At 44.2% G+C, this 25,546-nt stretch overlaps 2 protein-coding genes across 5 annotated transcripts in view; both read left to right on the top strand.

Moving 5' to 3' along the window:
- The first annotated feature begins 1,956 nt into the window (after window positions 1-1,956).
- On the top strand, window positions 1,957-10,776 carry zc3hc1 (zinc finger, C3HC-type containing 1). The gene is made up of 10 exons (XM_031815491.1): window positions 1,957-2,146; window positions 6,169-6,271; window positions 6,506-6,656; window positions 7,227-7,310; window positions 7,520-7,647; window positions 7,811-7,959; window positions 8,247-8,514; window positions 8,705-8,920; window positions 9,222-9,437; window positions 9,729-10,776. Exons 1-10 carry the CDS (start codon window positions 2,010-2,012, stop codon window positions 9,798-9,800), a joined length of 1,524 nt encoding a protein of 507 aa, XP_031671351.1. The 5' UTR covers window positions 1,957-2,009; the 3' UTR covers window positions 9,801-10,776.
- A 3,035-nt stretch (window positions 10,777-13,811) lies between these two features.
- LOC109876842 (ubiquitin-conjugating enzyme E2 H) overlaps window positions 13,812-25,546 on the top strand; it is a 33,356-nt gene continuing 21,621 nt past the window's right edge. Inside the window, exon 1 of one of the 4 annotated variants that reach the window (XM_031815367.1) lies at window positions 13,812-13,828. Coding sequence is in view for 2 of the 4 variants with exons in the window: in XM_031815365.1 (XP_031671225.1) it covers window positions 14,887-14,939 (53 nt within the window). In the remaining 2 variants the exon portion in view is untranslated. Of the gene's footprint in view, window positions 13,829-14,668; window positions 14,940-21,000; window positions 21,486-25,546 lie in introns of those variants that run through there. The other 3 variants (XM_031815365.1, XM_031815366.1, XM_020469208.2) reach the window with 3 other exon arrangements.

Here is a 25,546-nt window from a genome sequence, read left to right as displayed (position 1 = left end):
GCCCCATGAAATGGTTGCCCTCTGAGAAAGGCCAGCCAGGCTTCTTCTCTTTCTTTCTCTTCAAGTTGGCCTCTCACAGAAATCTCCATCTGTCCATCTGGTCCAGTCTTATGTTTGGTTCCAATCAAATCAAATCAAACTTGATTTGTCATGTGTGCTGAATACAACAGGTCAGTACCCCCCAAAAAAATGTTTTATCCATTGCACTACACAGCCCTTTTGGTTCCCAGCATGGATCCTCCATCCTACTCTTACTATTTCCCTTTCCCATATTAAATCCTTTGTTGAGCTCTTTCAGTTTATCACACCATCCCACACTCACACAACTCTCACACTGGGGCTAAACCCCTGTTCAGTTAATTAGTCAATCACACAATACTCACATCCACATTCACTCAGTACTATTCCCAAACACAGTCAGTAATCTCCCTTATTACTCCTTATGCATCTTCAACGATTGTCTTGTTGTTATTTCCTATGCATACATATGTATCTTCAACGGTTCTCTTGCCGCTACTTCCTATACATATAAAATAGCACCTCGTGCTCAATAACACCTTGTGCTATTATCATTGATTCTCAGACCTTTAGACACGTCCCATAAATGCCTAAAGACAATTGTCAGTGGGGCTTTTCCTTCCCTCACTCTAGCCTTCTCCTAAGACTAGTTATAGCGTTCTCTTAAGACTTTTGGGCTCCTGAGTGGCACAGCAGTCTAAGGCACTGCATCTCAGTACTAGAGGTGTCACCACAGATCCTGGTTCGATTCCAGGCTGTATCACAACCGGCCTTGATTGGGAGTCCCATAGGGGGGTGCACAATTGGTCCAGCCTCGTCCGGGTTAAGGTTTGACTGGGGTAGGATGGCATTGTAACTAAGAATTAGTTCTTAACTGACTTGTCTAGTTAAAAATAAAAAGACGATGTTACCTTTCTTCATTTTTATGTTTGGTTTTATTGTTGTATTTTTTTTTTCTTCTTCAACACATTCATTTAAATTGACTTACTGAAATCAGTTGAGTTGTCCTTCTAGGTTTCGTAGATGTTGTGTTTCCTCCCAGACGCGTCCCACAATGGAGCTCTGTTACAGGTGGGTCCTCACCCTCTTTTAGTGAGATGGGAATTTCCCTTTATGCCTTCCCAAGAATGTGCCACCGGTGTTCCCTCTCAGACCTTCATCGAAGGATCACGTCGAGGAGATCAAACATCCTGTTCATGACGCCAGGATTGTCATGGAAATTCACCACTAAGGACTCAAACTCAATGTAAACGAATCAATCTTTATTATAATGGCCAGAGAGGTTCACAAAATCAATCCAAGCTTGATGAAAAGAGGGTGTTCCATTTCAGTCCTCTTATACTGCTACATAAACAAGTCATATAAGCATGATTTAAATGATTCATTATTTATCATTAATGTTGTTTGCTGCACGTGACTGACTGACACCTCACGAGGCTTCTTCTCTCAAAGCTGGGACCTTGAAACTGAGATACTGATTTTGGTACCCAAAACAATGTTCTGGGCGTACTGCCAATTGCTCTGAAGAGGAGTGTATCACTGTCACCTGGAGGGATGTGTACAATTCATTGCTATCTCTTCAGACAACAACATTTTCCCTCAAGTCCAATATCTTGAAAACTTGACTGCTGACACGCAAAACATTTTGGAACTGTATCAACAGTGGACTAGTGAAAAAAATACAGATTTTTTTTTTGAGCGGAGTCTCCCTTTAAGAATTTCATAATTTAGCCACCAAGGCAAAGGACTTCACAAGGAAATAGGTTAAAAAATGTATTTGATAAATCGCACTGTAACAGTATAACGATTACAGTGTATGGACTTTGACAGTAGCCTACAGCAAAGGTACATTTAAAAGAATATAATAGATTTTATATGGACTTGTAAACATTGGCCACGTGAGTTGAAATCTAAGCAGGGCATTATCCCAAGCGGAACAGATAGCGTTCCTCTTTCAGGGGGGAAGATTTAGCATCTAGCACCGACCGATCATGGCGGCCCTTGGCAGTCGTGGAAATCGTCTTGACAATTCTCCTAACAGACAATTAAAATCTGTTTTAGCATCTCCAGAGAAAGTTCGTGAACTTCTCAACGCAGGTGTGTTGTCGGATGAAAACAGATCAACTGGGTAAGTTTCTGGAGACGAATGCAGATTTTTAGGGACCTAACGTTAACTAGTTAGCTAGTTTGCTAGCTAGCTTACTGTGGCTGGCTAGCTAACTAGATACCCAGTTACTAGCTAACTAGATACCCAGTTACGGATCTAGTTTCCACATGTTGCATTACATTAGCAAGCAAGATGCACACTTTATCGAGACAGGTTTTTTTTATGCCTTTCTTACTCGACAGCTAATTTGTGTTTGTTTTGTTATTTTACAATACTGTCTAGCCATTATAGCTGGCTATGTTACGTAGTGGTATGTTCCGTAAACGGTCAATCATATATGCAATGTAAATAATAGTCACAAATGATCAAGACATTTAATTGCAGTATAGTTTTCATAGTAGCTGCTGCATGCGCCACTGTAGTAACATACAATGTCTTCGAGTATGAACTTGGTTATGTTTTTTTTTATACCATATTTGATTGCTCACATGGGTCCACATGTGTGTTCATAAATTAGGGTTTGTAGCTATCAAATTACTGGAGTGGTTTATGTCATAACCCTCGAAGTACCAGCATGAGAATGGCATCCATATTGGTCAGGGAGAAATCCAAACCAGTGTAATTGGAATTAACTGCAGTAGAGGCATAGTCCTAATTTTACTTACGCAGGAAAATAAAAGTAAGGTATGTGTTATATCAGAAATTGTGTAATTGTTCTCAACCTAAAATATTGTCACATCATTTAATAGTTTATACAGGTTTTATACCAATGTTCTGCATAAATGTCCTCTAAAATATATGTAAACAGACCATCATAAATATCTAATTGTTTGTTTTCTTGGAAAGATGTGAGTGCTATTTAAAGATACAATATCAGTGCTTGTTGCATTTACATCTTGTCTAAGTTCTATCATCAACTAATGTCAGCCAGTGTCTGGCTGTGGATTGACTGCATAGTTTGAATGGAATGTTGGCATATTGGCAGTTAATTAAAACAATTGATGGTATCATACCTCTAAAACTATCTGGCTAGCTAACAAACGTACAGTGCAGATAAACGCATTATGAAAGGGATGATCAACAAGGGGCTATATTTTCTATTGAAAATAATAAAGGATGTGGAAGGTGTGTTTAACGATGTGCTAGCGGAGTGGCATTATTTTCCAGAGAACGCATACACCCCCGAGTTAATTATCCCTTATATACCATGGCTATAATTAACACATTTGCCACTAGAAATGTGTTAATCATCCACTGAAGAGCTAGCAAGTTTACTAGATAGCCTACAATAGTTTCCGTGGTAACCGATGTGAGAGAAATAACGTATTTACCTGATTTGTTGAATATTAATAGTTAACAACTATATGCTTAACAAATAGTGATAGATATTCATGACTAATGCTGTGCTTCTGTAGAGGGTTGGCTCCTCTCTTACACATTCACTCCCCTCAGCTGGTATAGGTGTGTAGTCAAGGACTTTCTTGGAGACTACGGGACAGAGAGAACTTGAGGGACGGAATAACCTGTTAGCTTTGCTTCTGAGTAACTTGGTCACATAGCATAAGACAAGAGTGACCACAGTTCTTGAGTCTATCCTTTTTCTTATACTATCTTCCAAGGGCACAGCTGTGTGGAGATATGAAGAGAACAGAGGCTAGCTTCAACTGAAAGGAGAAATGGAACTGCTGTTATCACTTGTTTGTGCTCTATGATCTCACACTACCAATACACATAGGCACAAGAGGATAATAAGGTAGCTTATGATGCCCCGGGCTGCTGGGGATGGGTGGAACCAACCATGACTAAGCAGTTTTGGGGTTTCTATATAAACCCCTTGCATTTATGTATTATTCGGACTCTTCTGGGTGGTCGTTGACCAGCTCCATTATTGCAAAAATGAATCGATATTAAGGTATAATTGTTTGAAGAAATAAGTCTCTCCTTATTGGTTAGAATTTCCACGACACAAAACAAACTTGCTAGTTTATCTAACCAAACCATCAGTCCTAGCTTGCTATTATGAAAATCAAATTCAACAATACTCAAACAAAACATGTAAACATGAACTATGGCCATTGAATTCTACCATACAAATATGCTGTGCATTATAAGGAAATAATGCACGCTCTGGAATGCCCTTCAAGCCAATCAGAAACAAGTTTTCAATGATGCCATGGTATAATCAAGCAATAAGACCCGAGGGGGTATGGTAAACTCAGCAAAAAAAAAGGAGCGTCCTCTCACTGTGAACTGAGTTTATTTTCAGCAAACTTAACATGTGTAAATATTTGTATAAACATAACAAGATTCAACAACAGACAAACTGGACAAGTTCCACAGACATGTGACTAACAGAAATGGAATGTGTCCCTGAACAAAGGGGTGTCCAAATCAAAAGTAATAGTCAGTATCTGGTGAGGCCACCAGCTGCATTAAGTACTACAGTGCATCTCCTCCTTATGGACTGCACCAGATTTGCCAGTTCTTGCTGTGAGATGTTAACCCGCTCTTCCACCAAGGCACCTGCAAGTGCCCGGACATTTCTGGGGGGGAATGGCCCTAGCCCTCACCTTCCGATCCAACAGGTCCCAGACGTGCTCAATGGGATTGAGATCCGGGCTCTTCACTGGCCATGGTAGAACACTGACATTCCTGTCTTGCAGGAAATCACGCACAGAAAGAGCAGTATGGCTGGTGGCATTGTCATGCTGGAGGGTCATGTTAGGATGAGCCTGCAGGAAGGGTACCACATGAGGGAGGAGGATGTCTTCCCTGTAACGCACAGCGTTGAGACTCCCTGCAATGACAACAAGCTCAGTCCGATGATGCTGTGACACACCGCCCCAGACCATGACAGACCCTCCACCTTCAAACCGATCCCTCTCCAGAGTACAGGCCTCAGTGTAATGCCCATTCCTTCAACGATAAACGTGAATCCGACCATCACCCCTGGTGAGACAAAACGCGACTCGTCAGTGAAGAGCACTTTTTTCCGGTCCTGCGGTGGTGGGTTTGTGCCCATTGGCGACGTTGTTGCCGGTGATGTCAGGTGAGGACCTGCCTTACAACAGGCCTACAAGCCCTCAGTCCAGCCTCTCTCAGCCTATTGGGAACAGTCTGAGCACTGTACCAGTCCCGCAGGTGTGATGTTCGGATGTACCGATCCTGTGCAGGTGTTGTGACACGTGGTCTGCCACTGCGAGGACGATCAGCTGTCCGTCCTGTCTCCCTGTAGCGCTGTCTTAGGCGTCTCACAGTACGGACATTGCAATGTATTGCCCTGGCCATATCTGCAGTCCTCATGCCTCCTTGCAGCATGCCTAAGGCACGTTCACGCAGATGATCAGGGAACCTGGGCATCTTTCTTTTGGTGTTTTTCAGAGTCAATAGAAAGGCCTCTTTAGTGTCCTAGGTTTTCATAACTGTCACCTTAATTGCCTACAGTCTGTAAGCTGTTTGTCTTAACGACCGTTCCACAGGTGCATGTTCATTAATTGTTTATGGTTCATTGACCAAGCATGGGAAACAGCTTGGTCAATGAGCGCTAGAACACAGCCTTTAGCCATGGTATATTGGCCATATATATCACAACCCCTGAGGTACCTTATTGCTATTGATGAACTGTTTACCAACATAATTAGAGCAGTGAAAATAAATGTTTTGACATTCCCATGGTATATGGTCTGATATACCACGGCTTTCAGCCAATCAGTATTCAGGGCTCGAACCACCCAGTTTATAATTTACACTATGTTATGACAGCACTGGCAAACCATGGTTGACTAACTCCCTGACCAAAATGGCTGACCTTTATCCATCATAAGAAGGTCCATGACCATTCTAGTATTCTAATTCCTAATTCTATGGTTGGTACACTGTGTACACGAGATGTTGCCGACTTGTGAGCGACACAGAATATCATACATAACATTTTTGAAGTACCCTATACAAATTGTTGTATTTGATGAATGTTTGTTTAGCCCTATAACTATAGCTAATGCAAATTCCTCCTGTGCAATGTTTTCTCTTCTTGTGAATTTCAGTGTTCAGGGGGAGCTGGATAAGGTGGCACCAAACGGCAACAGTCAAGTTCCTTGTGAAGCGTCTAACAAAGAAGCCTTTTTCACAAGAGTGGAGTCCTACTCTATATCCTTTCCGCATCCACGCTGCGACATTACATGTTATACTGCCAAAGAGTTGTGTGGATAACCTTTTGATTAGTACTGTAGTTGTCCAGCACATCCTTTGTTGTCTTTTACACACTAATAACATTGCCTATGTTCCCCTTTTCACATGTATTTAATCATAATGCTCATTATGATTATATCTAGTGTGCTGTATAAACTTCCTGTGTAAAAAAAGTTTCCTTAGCGGGAGCACTGTCTGAGATGGGCAGGAAAGCCCCGGACTCTCTCCCCCCTGAAGTGTGCCAGCTATGGCTGGATCAACGTGGGCTGTGACATGTTGAAATGTTCAAGTTGCCAGGCTTTCCTCTGTGCATCACTACAACCAACCCTGGACTTCCAGAAATGTGAGCAGAGCAACTGGTTTCACACCCTCTGCTGCTGTGTCATTCCATTCACCCTCTGCTGCTGTGTCAGTCCATTCACCCTCTGCTGCTGTGTCAGTCCATTCACCCTCTGCTGCTGTGTCAGTCCATTCACCCTCTGCTGCTGTGTCAGTCCATTCACCCTCTGCTGCTGTGTCAGTCCATTCACCCTCTGCTGCTGTGTCAGTCCATTCACCCTCTGCTGCTGTGTCAGTCCATTCACCCTCTGCTGCTGTGTCAGTCCATTCACCCTCTGCTGCTGTGTCAGTCCATTCACCCTCTGCTGCTGTGTCAGTCCATTCACCCTCTGCTGCTGTGTCAGTCCATTCACCCTCTGCTGCTGTGTCAGTCCATTCACCCTCTGCTGCTGTGTCAGTCCATTCACCCTCTGCTGCTGTGTCAGTCCATTCACCCTCTGCTGCTGTGTCAGTCCATTCACCCTCTGCTGAACATTCAACCATTATTGCAAAAGCCTTTGTTTTTGTTTTAAACACAGAATGTTGTCATTAATTTGTAGATAAATACTTGCCCCTACTTCTTTCCTCTCCGTAGATGATTCCCGGATAGCAGAGATAACTAGACAACTACAGACACAGCATGAGAAGTTTTGTCCATGGCCAGACTTTCCATGCCCAGGTAATGCAAAACTTGAATTAATTAATCCTCTTGTTGATTGGAGGTGGGTACCATTGTCTGTGTTCATTAGGCAACAAAAGGAAGAAATTGTATGGATGTACTGAAACAGGGAGGGACTACCTGGACTTGTCCAATAAGAAACAGTCATTTTAAAAATTTCTGTTGTGTACCTTACTGAACCTGACCGTGATGTTGTATTGCCGTTTTAGACCGGTTCTGGCTTGTCCCGGCAAACGAGCCATCAGTGCTGCTCAGTGCTTTCCTGGTGCGCTTTCACACCACCTGTCTCCTGGAGCAGCAGCTACCTGCCATGAAGCCAGAACAGCTTAAAACCATGGTGAGGGAGGGGAGCCATGTTCCTACACAACAATGAATCACCTATAGAAAGATGGGCTCTGTCCAGATACTAGCCCCCTCTGCTAGCCCCTTCCCCTTGTGGAGGTCTATCTATCTATGCACAAAGACAATCCCTCCCATCTCACCACTTTGTTTCCCTGCAGTCTTTGACAGAGGATGTGATTAGCACTCTACTGCAGTTGATTGAGGATGAACAGAAGAAGCAGGGCAGGTCCCCTCTGAAGTCCACCTCTGATGCCCTGTCTGTCCAGGTGGCTGCCTGCATCGTGGCCCTCTGTGGCTGGACTGGAAGGTTAGACAAGGCTCACAATCTCCTTTTTATTGACAAAAAAATGTAGAGACTGTAACATTGTAACATTAGAAAAATACCAGGTCACTCTTACCAGATTGTGGCACTTAAAAGCCTTTATTGAATTGGCATCTCCATGTAGGAAATTTAAGACAAGAAAATGTTTTTAACTTTTAATTTTGGAAAGCAAAAAGCAGCTTAGCATATTAACCCCCCCCCCCCCCCCCCCCTCTGTATTCATGTTATATTAATAGGTTTGTTTCCACCTTCTCCTCTTGCTGTTTTTGCAGCCCAGCTCTGCACGCCATGAGCCTACCCCTCCTCACCTGCTCCTTCTGCATGCGCAAAGTGGGTCTGTGGAACTTCCACCAGATGGAGGGAACGGGAAAAGAGGTAGAGGGAGACGTCCCAAAGTCCCCCACCACCCCGACGTCATCTACACCCCTGCCTGCACCCGAGGCCCAGGGGGACAGGAAGACTCCCACCTCGCCCTCACCTTCTCCTACTCCCTACCGCAGGGGGCTGCGGAGCCAGGACAAGACCAGAGGCTCAGAACAGGTAGGTCTCAGGCAAGGCAGGCCACTTGAACTGGACGAATAGGTTAAGGTGGGAGTTGGAAGTTCTAGCAAACCTGTTTCTCCAGTTTCTCGGTTCTTTGTAGCTTTCATAATGTTGTCACATGGACTCTCATACCTCTAGTCATGGATCTGTTTGTTAAAGTTGTTCTCTGTTGATTGTGTCTTGGCAGCCTGTGGGCAATCCGTCCCCCATGGTGGTCCGCACCCGCAGCAGGGACTCTCCCAGCCCCAGCGAGGAGCAGCTTGGCCCTCTGCCCAGGGGGAAGAGGCCCATGACCGGGGGCCGAGGCCAGGGGGAGGGGACAGGGAGCGAGGGGACTGCTTCGGGGGGCTCCAGCCCCCAACGCAACCCCAAACGCATGTGCCTCTCCTCAGCCAGTAGCCCTGTAAGTCTTTATTCTCTGTGTTTGCACCAGGTGTGTCTGGATCGTCCAGTGTGTGTGTGTACTCTGTAGCAGATATAATACAGACAAATCTATCTATTTTAACACCACCCTTCCCTAAAAATGTCTGCCTTGTTTTAACTGATCTTGGCCACTGGGTGCATGGGGAAGGGGAATGCACTTCAAGGTAAAGTTAAACTACTAAACTGACCCATGAGCAGCATCTAACTTCACCCTACTCCGGTGCATGCCACAAGCTATGCTACAGTCGACCGTTTGACTTTCTCCATTCTCTTGTTTTCAGGAGGGCCCCCTGCATAGGAGTGTGTTTGACCCACTAGCCCAGCACAGAGACTGGTGCCCCTGGGTGAATGTAGGCAAGGAGAACACCCAGCCCACTGGTGGTGTACCCCTGCTGGGCCAAGACGGAGAGCACCAGCAGGGCTGGAAGGCCGCACTCACTCTGCTCCTCCCCATGAAGAAGCACTTCAGCCCAAACAAGGCAGCCAGTCCCCTACAGGTGAGAATCAAAAACCTGGATATGGTAAAATGGTGGTCCTGTGTCTCACTTGGTTGAGCATGGCTCTAACAATTCCAGCATTGTGGGTTTGATTCCTGCTGGGAGCACCCATACGAAAATGTAAGCTTACAAGGATGTAAGTCACTCTGGATAAAAGCGTCTGCAAAAATGGCGTACTATTATGACAATGGAGAAATGTATATTGCATTGTTACAGTTTCAGCATTTGGTCATACCTCTGCTCTATGAGCAAGCTTCCATTTCTAACACTTCTGTTCCCTCTTTCCTCCAGGGTCCACATGACAAGTCTAAAAGAGTGTTTGCTATCTTCCGTCAGTGGCAGGTATCTTCACCATCTCAGTAAGGTCTTCCTCTCTCCACCCCAGAGACAGGATCATCGTGACATTCTCCATTAATATTCCTCCCTGTGGTATGCTGTACTGTACTAGTTGCACTGACAGTGGTTTCATATCCGTGTGTTTCTCCCATCCGTTACTGTCAGGTTTACAATCATGGGGGGGGGGGGGGGGGGTGATATGAATTGAAGTACAGATGAGGGTGGTTTTGCCAATGAACTTTGGAATGTTGCCCGTCTGCATGGTTCGAAAGCGATGAGTTCTTCAGACATTGCCCACCAAGGAAATTCTGTTCTGAATGCAGTTTTTTAAAAGTGGGTTGACTTTACACTAAACTTAGAACCCACAGAATGCAATGGAACACAGACACTGCCTGGTCTCAGACCTGCGCCTTGCCTCATTTGTTTTACCTCCTATGAAGACCACATGTGCTCTTGTCCTGTCGTGTGTCTATGGCATATATGAGGGACAAGGACTCTGAAATCTACCCCGTGAGAAAGAGCCATCTGGCTTACACTGGAAAAAAAGTCAAATGTATTATCTTCAAAGAGTATACTCTGTCATGTAGAAGTGTAAACATTTATTTACATTTTTACCCTAAAAGCTGTGAGGAAGTCATTTTTTTTCAGTGCTGTTTTTTTCCAGAGAGTATAAAGACGTAGATATAGGATTTCTAAACTTTAGGCTTACTAAAATATTTTGCAATTTTGTTACACAAATATTTTTAGAAACTTTGAAAGAGCTTTTTGGTGTTAGTTTGCAAGTCTAAAGTGCTAAAGGGAGGGAGGGGGAAATCTTTTAATTGTAGATGTTAAACCAGGTAGATAATTTGCCATAGAAGTCAGAGGATGTTTGGGGAGAACATTGATTTAGTCTTTCATTCCATTTGCCTTTGTGGTTTTCTTAGCCAATGCAGTCCCTTCTACTGTGCATGTGCTTTTACTCTCCTAAGAGGATTTAATAAAATGTTCCTCTTTCTGCATGTTTATTTTTACTCTGCATTTTATCTTCATGTGTTCCCACAGCATATCCAATTTGTTGTGGAAGGTGAAACTAATGACAAATTCAAATGCGACTTCAGAAGAGAACATGTCGCTGGCACTGTTCCAGTAAATGTGGTCTTAATAAGTAGTTTGGAGAACGAAGCTTGGATCTGGGCCTGGATCCACATAGCATATGAGTGCTGATCTAGGATCTGCCTGTATAATCTTGTCAGTTATGATCTAAAAAGCACAACTGATTCTAGACCAGCACTCCTACTCTATGCTTTGAGAATACAGGTCATGGTTTTGAGTGGCCCTTAGTCTTCTCACAGCAGCATCTATGACCTACACAATAGCCCTAACTCTTCCCGGGCTGTCCTGTGGTTCCACACTGAGGTACTCAAGGTCAGCCCATTACAGTGGCAGTGAAGAGTTTCATTTCAGGGTCCTCCCTGGTGGCCATTTTGTCTGCTCTCATTTAAAACCAGACAACATGTGCAGTTTTTTCCTTCACATCTTAGAATCAGTCAAGCTTAGTACTAGTAATGCTACTCAGGTTGATGTGTAATATCTAGCCTATTAGTCTGACTTACACAACCAATGGTAATATATTAGAAAAAGAAAGCGGTTAGTAGAGAAGAAAAACATGGCTGTTATGAGCAGCAGCTAACTGAGTTTGTCCTTGATACAGCATTGCATTTATAACCTTGGTCTTGCTCAGAAAGAACTCTCTTGGTTAGGTCCCATCTGTATCCTATGTTGTTGCATACGTTTTGAGTTATTCCATAATGTTTCTGTTTCTAAGAGGCAGTTCAACTGTGAGAGAGCTGGTGGAAATCCTTAACATGTATTATATTAAGGGATCCTGGAAAGGTACTAAGTGTGCAGCTAAAACAAACCAGGTAGTGATGCTGTTTTGTGGCCTGGTTTCCCCTTCTAGTGTTGCTATGGGGGGGAGAGGCCATAGAAATAGAATGATCCCATCAAGGAATGTTGACTTGAATGGGGATGTCCATTCTGGTCATTTTATTTAGAAGAGAGAGGCTGTGTCCTATGGACTGACAATGTTAGCAATCTGGGGTCTGCCTTGCCAGTTGCCACCCAACATCTGTGCATTCAACGCTGGGGGAGGGAAGGGGAGTCAAAGAAATATGCCACATGATGGGGGAGAATCTGTCTGAACTGGAAGCAATCCCACAGAGAAGGACGTGTCCATGAAAATAATATATTCCTGAACTCGGAACCAAAATATGTAAATCAAATCAAATGTATTTATAAAGCCCTTCTTACATCAGCTGATATCTCAAAGTGCTGTACAGAAACCCAGCCTAAAACCCCTAACAGCAAGCAACGCAGATGTAGAAGCATGAAGCAACTTAAGATATTCACTATTTGATGGATGAGGAATCTGACAAGTGTGCCTTTTAGCTTTTTATTGCATCAAGGATCAATGCAAGCTTTTATATTCAAACACCCATTTAATTAAGATCACTTCATTGCTTAATCACACACAAGGACTTACTGAAATTTGATTTCCACTTTTAACCCAACCCGTCCGGAAGACATACAGTACCAGGCAAAAGTTTGGACACGCCTACTCATTCAAGGGTTTTTCTTTATTTATACCATTCCTACATTGTAGAATAGTGAAGACATCAAACTGAAATAACACATATGGAATAATGTAGTAACTAAAAACGTGTTAAACAAATCTAAATATATTTTATATTTGAGATTCTTCAAAGTAGCCACCTTTTGCCTTGACAGCTTTGCACACGCTTGGCATTCTCTCAACCAGCTTCATGAAGTAGTCATCTGGAATGCTTTTTCAACGGTCGTGAAGCAGTTCCCACATGCTGAGCACTTGTTGGCTGCTTTTCCTTCACTCTGCGGTCCAACTCATCCCAAACCATCTCAATTGGGTTAAGATCAGGTGATTGTAGAGGCCAGGTCATCTCATGCAGCACTCCATTACTCTCCGTATTGGTCAAATAGCCCTTACACAGCCTGTGGGTGTGTTTTGGGTCATTGTCCTGTTGAAAAACAAATGATCGTCCCACTAAACGCAAACCAGATGGGATGGTGTATTGCTGCAGAATGCTATGGTATCAATGCTGGTTAAGTGTGCCTTGAATTCTAAACAAATCAATCAGAGGTGCAGTTTATTGCTGATTTCTGAGGCTGGTAACTCTAATGAACTTATCCTCTGCAGGGGAAGTAACTGGGTCTTCCTGTGGCGGTCCTCATGAGAGCCAGTTTCATCATAGCGCTTGATGGTTTTTGCAACTGCACTTGAAGAAACTTTCAAAGTTTTCTAGATTGACTGACCTTCATGTCTTAAAGTAATGTTGGACTGTCATTTCTCTTTGCTTATTTGAGCTGCTCTTGCCATAATATGGACTTGGTCTTTTACCAAATAGGGCTATCTTCTGTATACCACCCCTAATTAACATTTATCAAGGCACACCTGTTAATTGAAATGCATTCCATGTGACTACCTCATGAAGCTGGTTGAAAGAATGCCAAGTGTGTGCAAAGCTGTCATCAAGGTAAAGGGTGGTTACTTATTTAGAATCTGAAATATATTTTATATTTTTATTTGTTTAACACTTTTTTGGGTTACTACATGATTTCATATGTCCTAGTTTGGATGTATTCACTATTATTCTACAATGTAGAAAATAGTTAAAATTAAGAAAAACCCTTGAATGAGTAGGTGTGGCCAAACTTTTGACTGGTACTGTACATATACAGGTTTTGGAGAGGGGGCCTGTTCTTGTGGGGGGTTAAGTGCCTTGCTCAAGGGCACAACAGATAGGATTTGATACCAGCAACTCTGGTTGCTCCCCCTCACACACTTACACTGAACTGGAGAAGCACAGTGATTAATGAGGGCCTCTGCTCTATTTTGGTATTTTCTTTTGCCTCTGCAGCGCCTTTGACCTTGCGATTGATGAGTAGGCTCTGTGTGTGTGTGTGTGTGTGTGTGGCTGGATTTGGGTTGCGGGTGGACTACACGATGTGCAGTTTGCACTGGGCTGTGTGGAAAGACGGTAGGTAATGGAATACTCCTTGTGAGAACGGTGTTGTGCCGAAAATCTCCCCCTGCCAGAATTCTACCCCCCCCCCCCCCCCCCCCCTTTGAGTACTTCATTGCTGCAACTTGCTTGCTAGTTGAGATTTCTGCTCTTCACTCCATTGTCAGTTTAGCCTACATTTGAACTTAGAAGCAGAAAGCATTTTTGTCTGCAGTTTTCGTTTTGGCTATTTGTTTCAAGTGTATGTGGCGGTTCTAGCTTGTATGGCGCTCTGGGCGAACCCCCTTCAGCGCCCTGGGGGCGCCCGCACTAGGGGTGCCCCGTGCCGCCTCTGGCAAGATGCCGCCCGTACCTAAATCCGCTACTGATTGGTATTAGTCTATGAATTCATCTCTCCCATGTCTTATTCGAATAATATTTTTGAAAGTGTAAGGATAATAATTCCGCCATTGTTGTTCTGAAATGTTTATTGCCAACATTTTACTCTCTCCTCTATGTTTAATATAACACACGTACATTCATTATTCATTTCGGTTGCCTATGTGAAGTTTGTTCAAAATAAAGTATTTTACTCTGTAAAACAGAAAGAATTTTACTCTAGCCACCAAATTAAGGAAATTAGAAGGGGGGGGGGGTTCTAGCAGGGGGAGAGAGATAATTAACAGAGTGCCATTACCACTTTTTTTTAATTTTTTTAAAGCAAACACTTTATTTTCATATTAAAATCTCAGTCTATGGTCAAAATAATAGCTTATCTATGTGGCAGCTTGTCCATCAAACATTTTTACGTTGATAAGTCTGTAAAGACTACTAACACAATTTTGCCATTTATGTTGACGTTTTTTGTCTCGTGTATATGACGCGGTCGGCGGAGGGATAGCAGAAGCTTCAGGACAGTGAGAGCTCGGCAGCGAGAGAGACGGGCTATACGTTGCTGCAGATAGAGTAGGGGACGTGGAAAGATTTCGTTATACGCATTTGCGACGAAAGCAAATGTAAACTTTGGGATAATACAGCTAGACGTTTGAGCTGCCATCACTTTACGACTTGGTTTTCAACAGTGGAATATAAAAATGTCGTCTCCAAGTCCGGGTAAAAGGCGAATGGATACTGACGTGGTGAAACTGTATCCTTTCAGAACATAAACAACAGAAGAATTCAAGCTAGCTGCTAACGTTCTACACTATTTAGCTAGCGATATTTTTTCTGTGGTTTTCCATCTTTCTATAGATGGCTAGTAATGACAGCTGCTTGAAATGCATAGTTTGTGTGATAAATTAAAAGCATAGATTATTGCTCACGTTTAATGGCAATAACGTTAACTATGTCTATTAAAAAAAAGTATTTCTAATGCTAGCTAACGTTACAGTAGATAACTTGGCTTAGGAAGCTAGCTAACGTTACCTTGATAAATTACATGCCACAGTTAGCTATGATGCCTAGCTAACGTTAGCTAATTAACCAGACTATGCACAGAGACTGATAGAATGTGTTGCCACATTTGTTAATTACCTGCTAGTTAGCTTTAGCTATCTTGTTTTTAAACCATTTCAAATGTTAACGTTAATTTGTTTGTTTTTCAAACCAGCCAAAGCTCAGTATTTTTGACGTGGTTACAGTAGCTATTAAGCCCATATCAAAAAATGTTGTCCGGCTAGCTAGCTATCGTTACACAAAAGGACATCCTGTTTTGCTCGAGTTGACCTAGCTAGCTACCTTAACTTACCTAGTGGAAGATGCAATTTCAACTTCACGATTTTTATATATTGTATATATTATGACGAACATTGATTAAGACTCAAGCCCACGCCTGCGGTCATGAAGGCTATTAGCAAAAGTACTTTTTATCCCATTTTCAGGTTGACTTATCACGTTTGTTTACATAACGTTACGACATGAAAACTGCTTTATTTCGACCATCACTGAGTCTCGACGACAAACTTAACGGGAGCCCTATTTGAGATTTGGTCCTCTTAGAAGTATAGCTAGCTATTTTGTTATTTCCATTAAACTATGAATTACTTTTATCTATCACGAAAATACCGATCTGTTTATTTGATTAGCTGATAAGTATGCTTTGCTAGGTAGGCAGAAATATTGGATTTGTATCTATCATAACATGGCTGCATTGCGGAATAGAATAGTTTGCAGAAAATGTTATTCTCTTATTTCGATAACCACTAAAGAACCATTGGCTAGAGAACTACAGCTTAACCATCTAGGTTTGTGGGTCTTCATGGACCTGTGCTGTCAAATTCTTAACTTTTGCATTCAACAACAGCTCGAGAGTTCCCATTTTGTTATAGATCCCTTTCTGCCTATACATCTACAAAGAAATTAACAAAGGCAACAGGACTCCCATTTACAAAACAGTTTTTTTAAAGTTAATTTTCTTTGTATATGCCAAAATGCAGTGCAAAGTTATTGAAAAATATTCTAGGCCTATTGAAGTTCCCTGCGAGATTCGGGGGGGGGGGGGGGGGGGGGGAAACAAGTTTTGTTTTTGTCCCCAGTGTGCCCTGCAGTGGAGTTTAATGATTGGGTCGGTCTGTTACTACCCGGAAACCAGTAGAGGGTGGGACGAGGAACAGCTGATTGAGTGACCTCAGTTCTTGTTCAAATATGGGGTAGGAGGAGGGGGTTAGAGAGAACCACAAACAAGACTAAGCCCTTCCTCCGCTGAGAGTCACAAAAGCAAGTGCTGCAGGGAAAAAGTTGTTGAACAAAGGCAGTTTTTTTCTTGTTTTGAGTAGGGTAAAAATGCTTTTTGTCAGTACTTGCTGCTGAACCTTTTGCAGCTCCAGTTAAGCTTTTAGCCTACTTGTGCCTTTTTATTTTATCATTGGGTGTAGTTGCTGGAGTTAAATGTGGAGAGTGGTCACTGCTATCGTTAGGCCTACTTTGCCGTTTTCAAACCAAATCCTCAGAGTTCCATAGTTTTGAGTCGTGCTGAATTCTGCCTGCCTGCTACTCACTGGCTTATTTATTGTGCCGTCCTCCCCAAGGGATTTGTATAAGTGCTCCTTGCTAGCAACTGCATTTGTGTGTGGGGTATATGTTCAAGAAAAAATGCTATTTGTGTGCATGTATGGCACGCTTGTGTGCACCTCTATCTACGCTTGAGTTGTCCTTGTTTGTGTATTAGCAGGGTTGGGGTCAGGGACACTGCGCAGCTGTTTTGTGTGGAGTGTGTCCCTGCAGTAGGCAGCACAGCACAGTCTTCTCTCTGTGCTCCAGATCACCACAGCCTCCCCCATGTAACCAAAACCCGAAACTAACACCAGCTTTGGAGAGGGACTTCTCATGGGGCTGACTGACGCCGAGAACGAACCACGCTTAATTTGCTGCGGCACAAGAGAGCGTAAAAATCTGGAGCAAGCTCAATAGGGACTTCATGTCAGAATGACCTGGCCGTGTAGCATAGGGTTTGAAACTCTTCCTAAGTCAGAAAACAAAATGGGGATCTGCCTGTGTCGTTGGCACCTACCTCCATAACATGGAATAGGTCAGGTCTGTCCTTCAGATTGAATGAAATAGTCCCAGTAGAGGTATGGAATGTCTTGTTACACTTCCTGCTGCTGTAGGTGCACTCCCTCTTCTGTCTCCATCTCTTCTGTTTCTCTCTTTCCCTCTTTCAGTCTCCCTCTTGATCACTCACACCACATCAAAGCTTGCTGTCTGAGTGGCAATGGATCTTGCATCAGTAATCCCTGCAACATGAAATACCTGTAATCTACTACATAAATCCACTTCTAGCTATAACAGTCCTATATAACAGTAGATAAGTTACACTGACTGCTTGAATATTTCCAGTTAATTGGTGACATACTGTACTGGTTGACCGGTATTTTTCATTCTCAGCATCTCGTGTAGTGGGAATAAGCCTAACCCTGTGTCCTCACTCCTCTTTCACCTGCCTGGTCAGTACTTCACTGGATAGGCATCTTTTCAACATGTAGGCTTTGCATTGATCTGTGAAGGTGCACTTGTGTAGGAAGTGGTGCTCGTGAGGACCTGAGAGAGTCTCATTATTCAGTAATTTATCCTGGCTGTTGAACTGGAAGCCCCCAGGACTTCACAACCAACTGAGTACAATGGGCTATTATCTATATCACTGTCGCTATACGGAATGACTACAAACTGGTTTAAAAGACTTGGAGAGAGTTGAACAAAGTTTCCTCTTGTTCTTAAACACATGGCCAAAATTGTGAGCCATTGTAGGCTATTTCAGCTGTTAGAAGGAAAATTTTTATATTTGAAGGTAGACACTTAGTATTGAGAATAAGGTGTAGCCTACACTTCAAAGGTACAGAAGGCTTAACCCTAAGCACTGAAAGGGTAGAGCTGCCGCTTTCAGGGTGCGGGACTCGAACCCGGAAGGATATAAGAAATCCAGCTATGCCCTGCGACAAACCATCAAACAGGCAAAGCGTCACTAAAGGGCTAAGATTGAATCATACTACACCGGCTCTGACGCTCGTCTTATGTGGCAGGGCTTGCAAACTATTACAGACTACAAAGGGAAGCACAGCCGTGAGCTGCCAGTGACACGAGCCTACCAGACGAGCTACATCACTTCTTTGCTCGCTTCGAGGCAAGCTACGCTGAGGCATGCATGATAGCATCAGCTGTTCCGGATGACTTTGTGATCACGTTCTCGGTAGCCGACATGAGTAAGACTTTTTAAACAGGCCAACATACACAAGGCTGCGGGGCCAGACGGATTACCAGGACATGTGCTCCGGGCATGTGCTGACCAACTGGTAGGTGTCTTCACTGACATTTTCAACATGTCCCTGATTGAGTCAGTAATACCAACATGTTTCAAGCAGACCACCATAGTCCCTGTGCCCAAGAACACAAAGGCAACCTACCTAAATGACTACAGACCCATAGCACTCACGTCCGTAGCCATGAAGTGCTTTGAAAGGTGGTAATGGCTCACATCAACACCATTATCACAGAAACCCTAGACCCACTCCAATTTGCATACCGCCCAAACAGATCCACAGATGATGCAATCTCTATTGCACTCCACACTGCCCTTTCCCACCTGGACAAAAGGAACACCTATGTGAGAATGCTATTCATTGACTACAGCTCAGTGTTCAACACCATAGTGCCCTCAAAGCTCATCACTAAGCTAAGGATCCTGGGACTAAACACCTCCCTCTGCAACTGGATCCTGGACTTCCTGACGGGCCGCCCCCAGGTGGTGAGGGTAGGTAGCAACACATCTGCCATGCTGATCCTCAACACTGAAGCTCCACAGGGATGCGTGCTCAGTCCCCTCCTGTACTCCCTGTTCACCCACGACAGCATGGCCAGGCACGACTCCCAACACCATCATTAAGTTTGCAAACGACACGACAGATGACGAGACAGCCTAGAGGGAGGAGGTCAGAGACCTGGCCGGGTGGTGCCAGAATAACAACCTATCCCTCAACGTAACCAAGACTGAGATGATTGTGGACTACAAGAAAAGGAGGACCGAGCATGCCCCCATTCTCATTGACGGGCTGTAGTGGAGCAGGTTGAGAGCTTCAAGTTCCTTGGTGTCCACAACAACCAACTAGAATGGTCCAAACACACCAAGACAGTCGTGAAGAGGGCACGACAAACCTATTCCCCCTCAGGAAACTAAAAAGATTTGGCATGGGTCCTGAGATCCTGAAAAGGTTCTACAGCTGCAACATCGAGAGCATACTGGTTGCATCACTGCCTGGTGCGGCAATTGCTCGGCCTCTGACCGCAAGGCACTACAGAGGGTAGTGCGTACGGCCCAGTACATCACTGGGGCTAAGCTGCCTGCCATCCAGGACCTCTACACCAGGCGGTGTCAGACGAAGGCCCTAAAAACTATCAGACTCCAGCCACCCCAGTCATAGACTGTTCTCTCTACTACCGCATGGCAAGCGGTTCCGGAGTGCCAAGTCTAGGATAAAAAGGCTTCTCAACAGTTTTTACCCCCAAGCCATAAGACTCCTGAACAGGTAATCAAATGGCTACCCGGACTATTTACAGTGTGTGACCCCCCCCCCTCTTTTTACACTGCTGCTACTCTGTTATCATTTATGCATAGTCACTTTAACTATACATTCATGTACATACTACATACTACATTGGCTAAGCGGACTATCTGCATTGTGTCCCGCCACCCACCAACCCCTCTCTTACGCTACTGCTACTCTTTGTTCATTATATATGCATAGTCACTAACCATATCTACATGTACATGCTATGTACATGCTATCTCAATCAGCCTGACTAACTGGTCAGTGTCTGTATTTAGCCTCGCTACTTTTATTGCCTCGCTACTGTATATAGCCTGTCTTTTTACTGTTGTTTATTTCTTTACTTACCTATTGTTCACCTAACACCTTTTTTATACTATTAGTTAGAGCATTTCACTGTAAGGTCTACACCTGTTGTATTCGGCGCACGTGACAAATAAACTTTGATTTGAAGTTGTACTCGCAGTCGCAACAAGGGAATAACTTTTCTGAAGGTGCCCTTAAACATGTAGGGAACTTCTTCCTTACGTCATTTTTTCTGATGTTGCGCATGTTGTTTTATTGAGTCAGTGACACATTTTCCTCACTTGAGAGTTAATCAGGACATGGATTTTTTTATTATTATGGATATTCATAACCAGACATTGTTAAGGTTAAACCTCTCTCAGGCTGGGCTGGATAGGGCCTGAAAGCCCATAATAAGTGATTGGGTAGCGGTTCTCTGAAGCATGTCGGACAGCCAGTGAATTTCAGGGAGGCTGTGCTATGGGAGCCTGGGGCTGTGTTTTCACATGCTTCGCTGGCCTGAGTTATCCGTCATCATTCCTGGAGTCGCCTGCCTCAAGGTCCGTCACTCAACTCAGCATCTTTTTGTGCATGGGGGAAGGGGTCCATTGGGTGAGGTGGTCTGTGCGTGGGGGAAGGGGTCCATTGGGTGAGGTGGTCTGTGCGTGGGGGAAGGGGTCCATTGGGTGAGGTGGTCTGTGCGTGGGGGAAGGGGTCCATTGGGTGAGGTGGTCTGTGCGTGGGGGAAGGGGTCCATTGGGTGAGATGGTCTGTTCGTGGGGGAAGGGGTCCATTGGGTGAGGTGGTCTGTGTGTGGGGGAAGGGGTCCATTGGGTGAGGTGGTCTGTGCGTGGGGGAAGGGGTCCATTGGGTGAGGTGGTCTGTGTGCATGTGTTACATTGTGTCTTTGCTGAAGTGACACCCCAGAAGTGAGGGAGAGAAGGGTTGGGCTGGCAGGAACGCTTCCCTTCTTGTTAGACTGTGTGTGTGTGTGTCCCATTCCACCGCACACACATCCCAAGCAATGAGTCAATCAGGCAGTCACTGAGTGGAATACCAATTCTGGGCTTTAGCTGTCCCGGGTTTGGCCCCGTTGTGCCCCCTTGTCTGACATCCGGCCCTCATCAGCACGCCTTTGTCTGCCCTTACAGGAACCGTGTGACCCCCGCCCCTCCCTCTGCTCCTGTGTCAGTCCATGTGATGCCACATTGAACAGGTCCTTCACTGCACTGCCCCTTTGTTACAGGCCTGCACTAACTAGATTGCTGGCACACTGTAGTGAAGGAGCCAGTGGTTTTGTGTGCTGACAGACAAGGAGAAAAGGCTCCTGTTGAAACAGTGGGGACAATGAGAAAGGCCTAATGGGTATAACAGTAAGTCATATTTACCCTGCTGTATTATTACATTTGTGATGCTGTTTCACACTTTCAAACATTAGAGCCACACAGCCTACCGTCTTGTTTTCGCATTGGTCAATGTTTGTAACGCTCTTCGTTGTGATTCGTAAATCTGTTTCGGGGTTCTATAGCAGGGGCCCAGACTTGAGTGACGGGCTGTGTTTTCCAGGGTCTTGGATCAGGGCTTGTGTGACAGTGGGAGATTTGAGGCCCTCTGTAATCCCACAGCGCTAACTGTAAAGGCTTCCTGCACGCATGGCTGAGTCGTCTCAGAAGAACAGATGGACTCAAGTTCCTGTCTTTGTCTCCCAACATTTGCTGTTGCTGCTGCTGTTGCTGCTGCGTGTACATGGCTTGTCCTGTCCAACAGTTTGAAACACTAGGTTACATGTTAATCATTCTCTGGAATAGCAATGTTACCTTATTACAGCCTGCTCTATAGCCCATCAGCTGGTTAAATAGAAGTCGAATGAGAGTGAAGTTAATGTGAACAGTAATCAGTCCTATCAACACTCCACTTCCCTGGACTGTAACGGGTGATGGGGATCTCTCTCTGTGTCTCTCCCTGGGTCAGCTTACTAAAAGCAGCCCCTGTCGTGTGTGTTTTTGTGCAATGATTCATTTCACTCCCTTTCCAGCCCCCCGACAAAGGCTGCTGCTAGCTACAGCCGTATCCACCCCACAACAAGCTGCCGAAGACGTCTTCTCTCTGTCCACATCTCCTTTATTCTTAGCTACAGTGAGCAGCACTCTTTAAGCAATCGCCTGGCGTTTTGTTTTTCTCAGCCCTCTCCATTCAAAGTAATGCAATCACAAGCCTGCCTGCTTATGGATGGATGCCTGGTTTGGTTGTTTGATCGTACGTGGCACAATGCTCTGTAAATAGATAGTTGATCTAGTGAGGGGGAGAGCGGTGTGGAGTGCTCACTCAGGGAGGGAGTCATTATTCCTGCAGTGGGGGGTATTTCACACGAGAGAGGAGACAAAGAGAGAGAGCTAGGCCCTGGAAAGTGCCTGTACTGTAGTGTAGCTCACTGATCTAGCTAGCTCTCTCTGTTCCCAGACATGATCCTGTGCTGTGGTAAACATGTTACGTTGTTGCACAAGGTAGGTCCCTAAATGGCAGGTAATCCAAAGAAAGAAGACTAGTAGATTGTTGCAGATAGAAATGACATGAGCTGACGTGATTCCTTATTCTACATGTCAAAGTGGCATGTTTGTTCTACGTAACATATTTCTATCTGAATGTTCCACAACGCTGTCTGTGCCCCAGGACTGTTCTGTTACTGTTAGTCAGTGTTGTTTCTGGGTCACACAGGTTTAGCCTTTAGTGGTTTTGTAATGTAGCTCTGTCACAGGCAGCCCCACCCCAAGGGGTAGATGGTAGCACCAGGGACAGGGAGGTACTATCAAGGCCTCTATCACCAGGCTGGGCGTGTCTCTCTAGGCCTGGCTGCTAGAGAGCGCCTGGGAAAGGCTGGATCAATTGGTCTAGCAGTCTCAAATCATATACGCTATGTAATTTCATCCAATAAAATCTGATGTATCACAATTCTATATCACGATTCAATGCTGCAATTTAGTGAGTTGATGTTCCAAACACATTGCTTACCATAGTAGGCTATGTCTGCTGCAGAGGTTCAAGAGAGAACCATGACATTTTTGATTACCAATATAAGTATATTGCTGTAAACATGTTGCCAATTGGGCCTCTGGAGCAAAAGTAGGGGGATCCACTTCTCCTTAATTACTCAATGTTGTTTTTTTAACCATATCCAGACGTGTGACCCGTCCAAAGTACAGTCTGTGACCATTTAGCATAGTAGAGTCTGTGACCAGTACATCTCCAGCACATACCATAGTAGAGTCGGTGACCAGTACATTTTCAGCACGTAGCATGGCAGCGTTCTACTGCTTGTACTCCACTTCACTCCCCATGCCTCAGTGGGGAAATGCAGTTGGTTATAGATGAGATTTAAATAGAATTGGAATGCCTGAGGCTAGATGACAAGTTAGTAAGATTGCTGTGTATTGTACAGTTAGTCTCAGGGCACAGAATTAAATGGACCATATTATGTTTCTCCGTCCCAGTGTCTTGAAGATGAGCTCTGTGATATCCACTTCTTTTGAGATGCAAGGACCAGTGGAAGTAGGGAAATCAGTCCCTTAAATGTTGTTGCGCTTAACTTGTTGACTTCTATAGGTTACTATTGCTAGAGAAAGATGAATGGGCCTATATGTTACTGTAGGTCGCCATATTCAATTCACATCAAAGCTGAGGAAAGAAGTTCACTGCCAGTCTTGGATGAAAACGTATCCAGGTATACACTACTGTTCAAAAGTTGGGTCACTTAGAAAAGTCCTTGTTTTTCAAGAAAAGCACTTTTTTTTTTTGCCCATTTAAAATAACATCAAATTGGTCAGAAATACAATGTATAGACATTGTTAATGTTGTTAACTGAAGATCTCGTACAACGCTGTGTACTACTCCCTTCACAGAACATTGCATCCCAGAGTCGCCTCTTCACTGTTGACGTTGAGGCTGATGTTTTGCGGGTACTATTTAATGAAGCTGCCAGTTGAGGACTTGAGGCATCTCTTTCTCAAACTAGACACTAAATGTACTTGTCCTCTTTCTCAGTTGTGCACCGGGGCCTCCCACTCCTTTCTATTCTGGTTAGAGCCAGTTTGTGCTGCTCTGTGAAGGGAGTAGTACACAGCGTTGTACCAGATCTTCAGTTTCTTGGCAATTTCTCGCATGGAAGAGCCTTCATTTCCCAGAACAAGAATAGACTGACGAGTTTCAGAAGAAAGTTCTTTGTTTCTGGCCATTTTGAGCCTGTAATCGAACCCACAAATGCTGATGCTCCAGATACTCGAACTAGTTTTAAGATGGCCAGTATTATTGCTTCTTTAATCAGAACAACAGTTTTCAGCTGTGCTAACATAATTGCAGAAGGGTTTTCTGATGAACAATTAGCCTTTTTTTAAATGAACTTGGATTAGCTAACACGGGAGTGATGGTTGCTGATAATGGTCCTCTGTATGCCTATGTAGATATTTCATAAAAAGTCAGCCGTTTCCAGCTACAATAGTCATTTACACCATTAACAATGTCTACACTGTATTTCTGATCAATTTGATGTTCTTTTAATGGACAACATTTGCTTTTCAAAAACAAGGACATTTCTAAGTGACCCCAACCTTTTGAACAGTAGTGTATATTTGGGATTTGTACAAGAAAAATCAAAGTGTGCCTGACCATCTGGTCATGTAAAACCCCCGGTACTGTAGAGAATAGTATCTGTGGAGAGATGCCGTCATACCCTGTCCTTCAGATGAATAGACATGTTTCTCCTCAGTCCTTCCGTTTTATTTGACTCCGGTGTTGGTTTTAGACGGGCTCCTTTTGGATTAGATTTTGCTGCTCCTTTTCAATACTGAATTGGGAAGAAATGGAGAACAACTAAGTGGCAACTTGGTTTATTCTAGGCCAAAGGCTATACGATCATCCAAGTTACAATTTAGGCTTGGGCTTGCTGAATGGGTGGTGGGAAGCCCTAGACTGTGTCCCAAATCTCACTCTATTCCCTACATAGTGCACTACTTTAACACAGGCCCCATGGGATGCAGCCCTAGTCTCTTAGACTGGAGTTGTCCTGTACAAGAGGGCTCCAGTTGAGAAGCCCTAGAGCAGTGTTGGAGGAGTGTTGGGACAGTGACTAAAAGTCTACACGAAACCCTTCCCTGAGGCGAGGGCAGGAAAGGGAAGTGGGAACAGCTGGTGGAAGGCTGCAGCAGTCCCACTCCCTCCTACCGTGGCACCCCACCTGCATTCACTTATCACTGCAGACCAGGGAGTGGAGGAGGGAGGACGACAACACCTAGCACATCAATGATAGGGCCTTTTCACATGCTGATTTCCATGTTTGTTACATTGATATTGCTTAGGCTAATTGCTTTGCTGCTTTAAAAGCAAAAGCCCAATCGCCTGTCTCAGTAACTGGTCTTTAACTTTCTCGTTTTTTGCGATTCAT

This window comes from Oncorhynchus kisutch, unplaced genomic scaffold, assembly GCF_002021735.2.
Source record: "Oncorhynchus kisutch isolate 150728-3 unplaced genomic scaffold, Okis_V2 Okis09a-Okis19a_hom, whole genome shotgun sequence".
NCBI classification, from domain to species: Eukaryota; Metazoa; Chordata; class Actinopteri; order Salmoniformes; family Salmonidae; genus Oncorhynchus; species Oncorhynchus kisutch.
Note: the sequence above shows the minus strand (reverse complement) of the source record. Positions and strands in the feature narration are given on the sequence as shown.